General features: G+C 43.5%; 1 protein-coding gene across 1 annotated transcript in view; it reads right to left on the reverse strand.

Moving 5' to 3' along the window:
• The window catches only part of Btk (Bruton tyrosine kinase), a 31,135-nt gene that overhangs the window by 12,220 nt on the left and 17,825 nt on the right, over nt 1-1,090 (reverse strand). Inside the window, exons 8-9 of the mRNA XM_026784852.1 lie at nt 775-854; nt 472-599 (exon numbers count right to left, since the gene is read on the reverse strand). Of these exons, the coding sequence (XP_026640653.1) occupies nt 472-599; nt 775-854 (208 nt within the window). The remainder of the gene's footprint in view (nt 1-471; nt 600-774; nt 855-1,090) is intronic.

Here is a 1,090-nt window from a genome sequence, read left to right on the forward strand (position 1 = left end):
GGGAGAAGCATGGATTCAAGGATGGCCTGAGCTACAGATTAAGGTTCCAGGTCAGCCTGAATAACATAGCGAGAGCCTGTTGAAAAACATAAAAATGTAAAGCTGGACATAGTGGTACAAGCCTTTAATCCCAGCACTGGGAAGCAGAGACAGAGAGGCAGTTCTCAAAGTTCAAGGCCAACCTGGTCTGCAAAGCAAAAGGACAGCCAGGGCTACATAGAGAAACCCAGTCTTGAAAACCAAAAGAAAAAAATATAAAAACAAACAAGACTGGGAAAATTGCTCAGTGATAGAACACTTGCCCAGAATGGCGAGTTCGATTTTCTGGCACTACATTAAAAGAAAAATCATTCCATTGGATGCAAGGTATGATTCCATTTTAACTGGTCCCTAGCCAGCATCCCAGGGATTAGCTTTCCTAACTACACTGTGTGACCACACTTCCTCCATCCCTCTGTCTTGGGCACTCACCTGCAGAGTTATGCTGATGGTAGTTAATGAGCTCCGGGATGGTGCTGAATAGGTGTTTCTCAGCCAGGTAATACTGGCTCTGTGGTGTTGAACACACAACGTAATGGCGTATCACTCCTTGCGGGTCCCTGAATAAACAATATTTCGTCATCAACTTGAGGACCAGATACGGAAGAACCCAGAGAGTGAAGTGGGGTGCCTTTTGAGTTTAAGGCCAAGGAAGTGAGAGAGGCAAACCATCAGGAAGTGTTGAGAGGCTACCCTTGTCCTTTGTTCTCATGACATTGGAACAGTAACACTTACCCTGTGGATTTAGCAAATACAGACACAGTGTATTTTCCAGCTTTGCTGGAGTCTCTGACAATGAAACCACCTTCTTTTCCCTGAAACAACGAGAAAGCAGTTCACCATAAGAGAAATTCGTGCTTATGCCTGCATCCTGCCTGCCCAAACACAGGAGAAATGCCCCGGATTTTCCCCTCAAGGTCCAGGTTGGAGACTCAAGCTCCTTGCTTTTATTTATTTATTTTTGAAATTTATTTATTTATTTATTTATTTATTTATTTATTTATTTATTAAAGATTTCTGTCTCTTCCCCGCCACCGCCTCCCATTTCCCT

This window comes from Microtus ochrogaster, chromosome X (genome assembly GCF_000317375.1).
Source record: "Microtus ochrogaster isolate Prairie Vole_2 chromosome X, MicOch1.0, whole genome shotgun sequence".
Lineage (NCBI taxonomy): Eukaryota > Metazoa > Chordata > Mammalia > Rodentia > Cricetidae > Microtus > Microtus ochrogaster.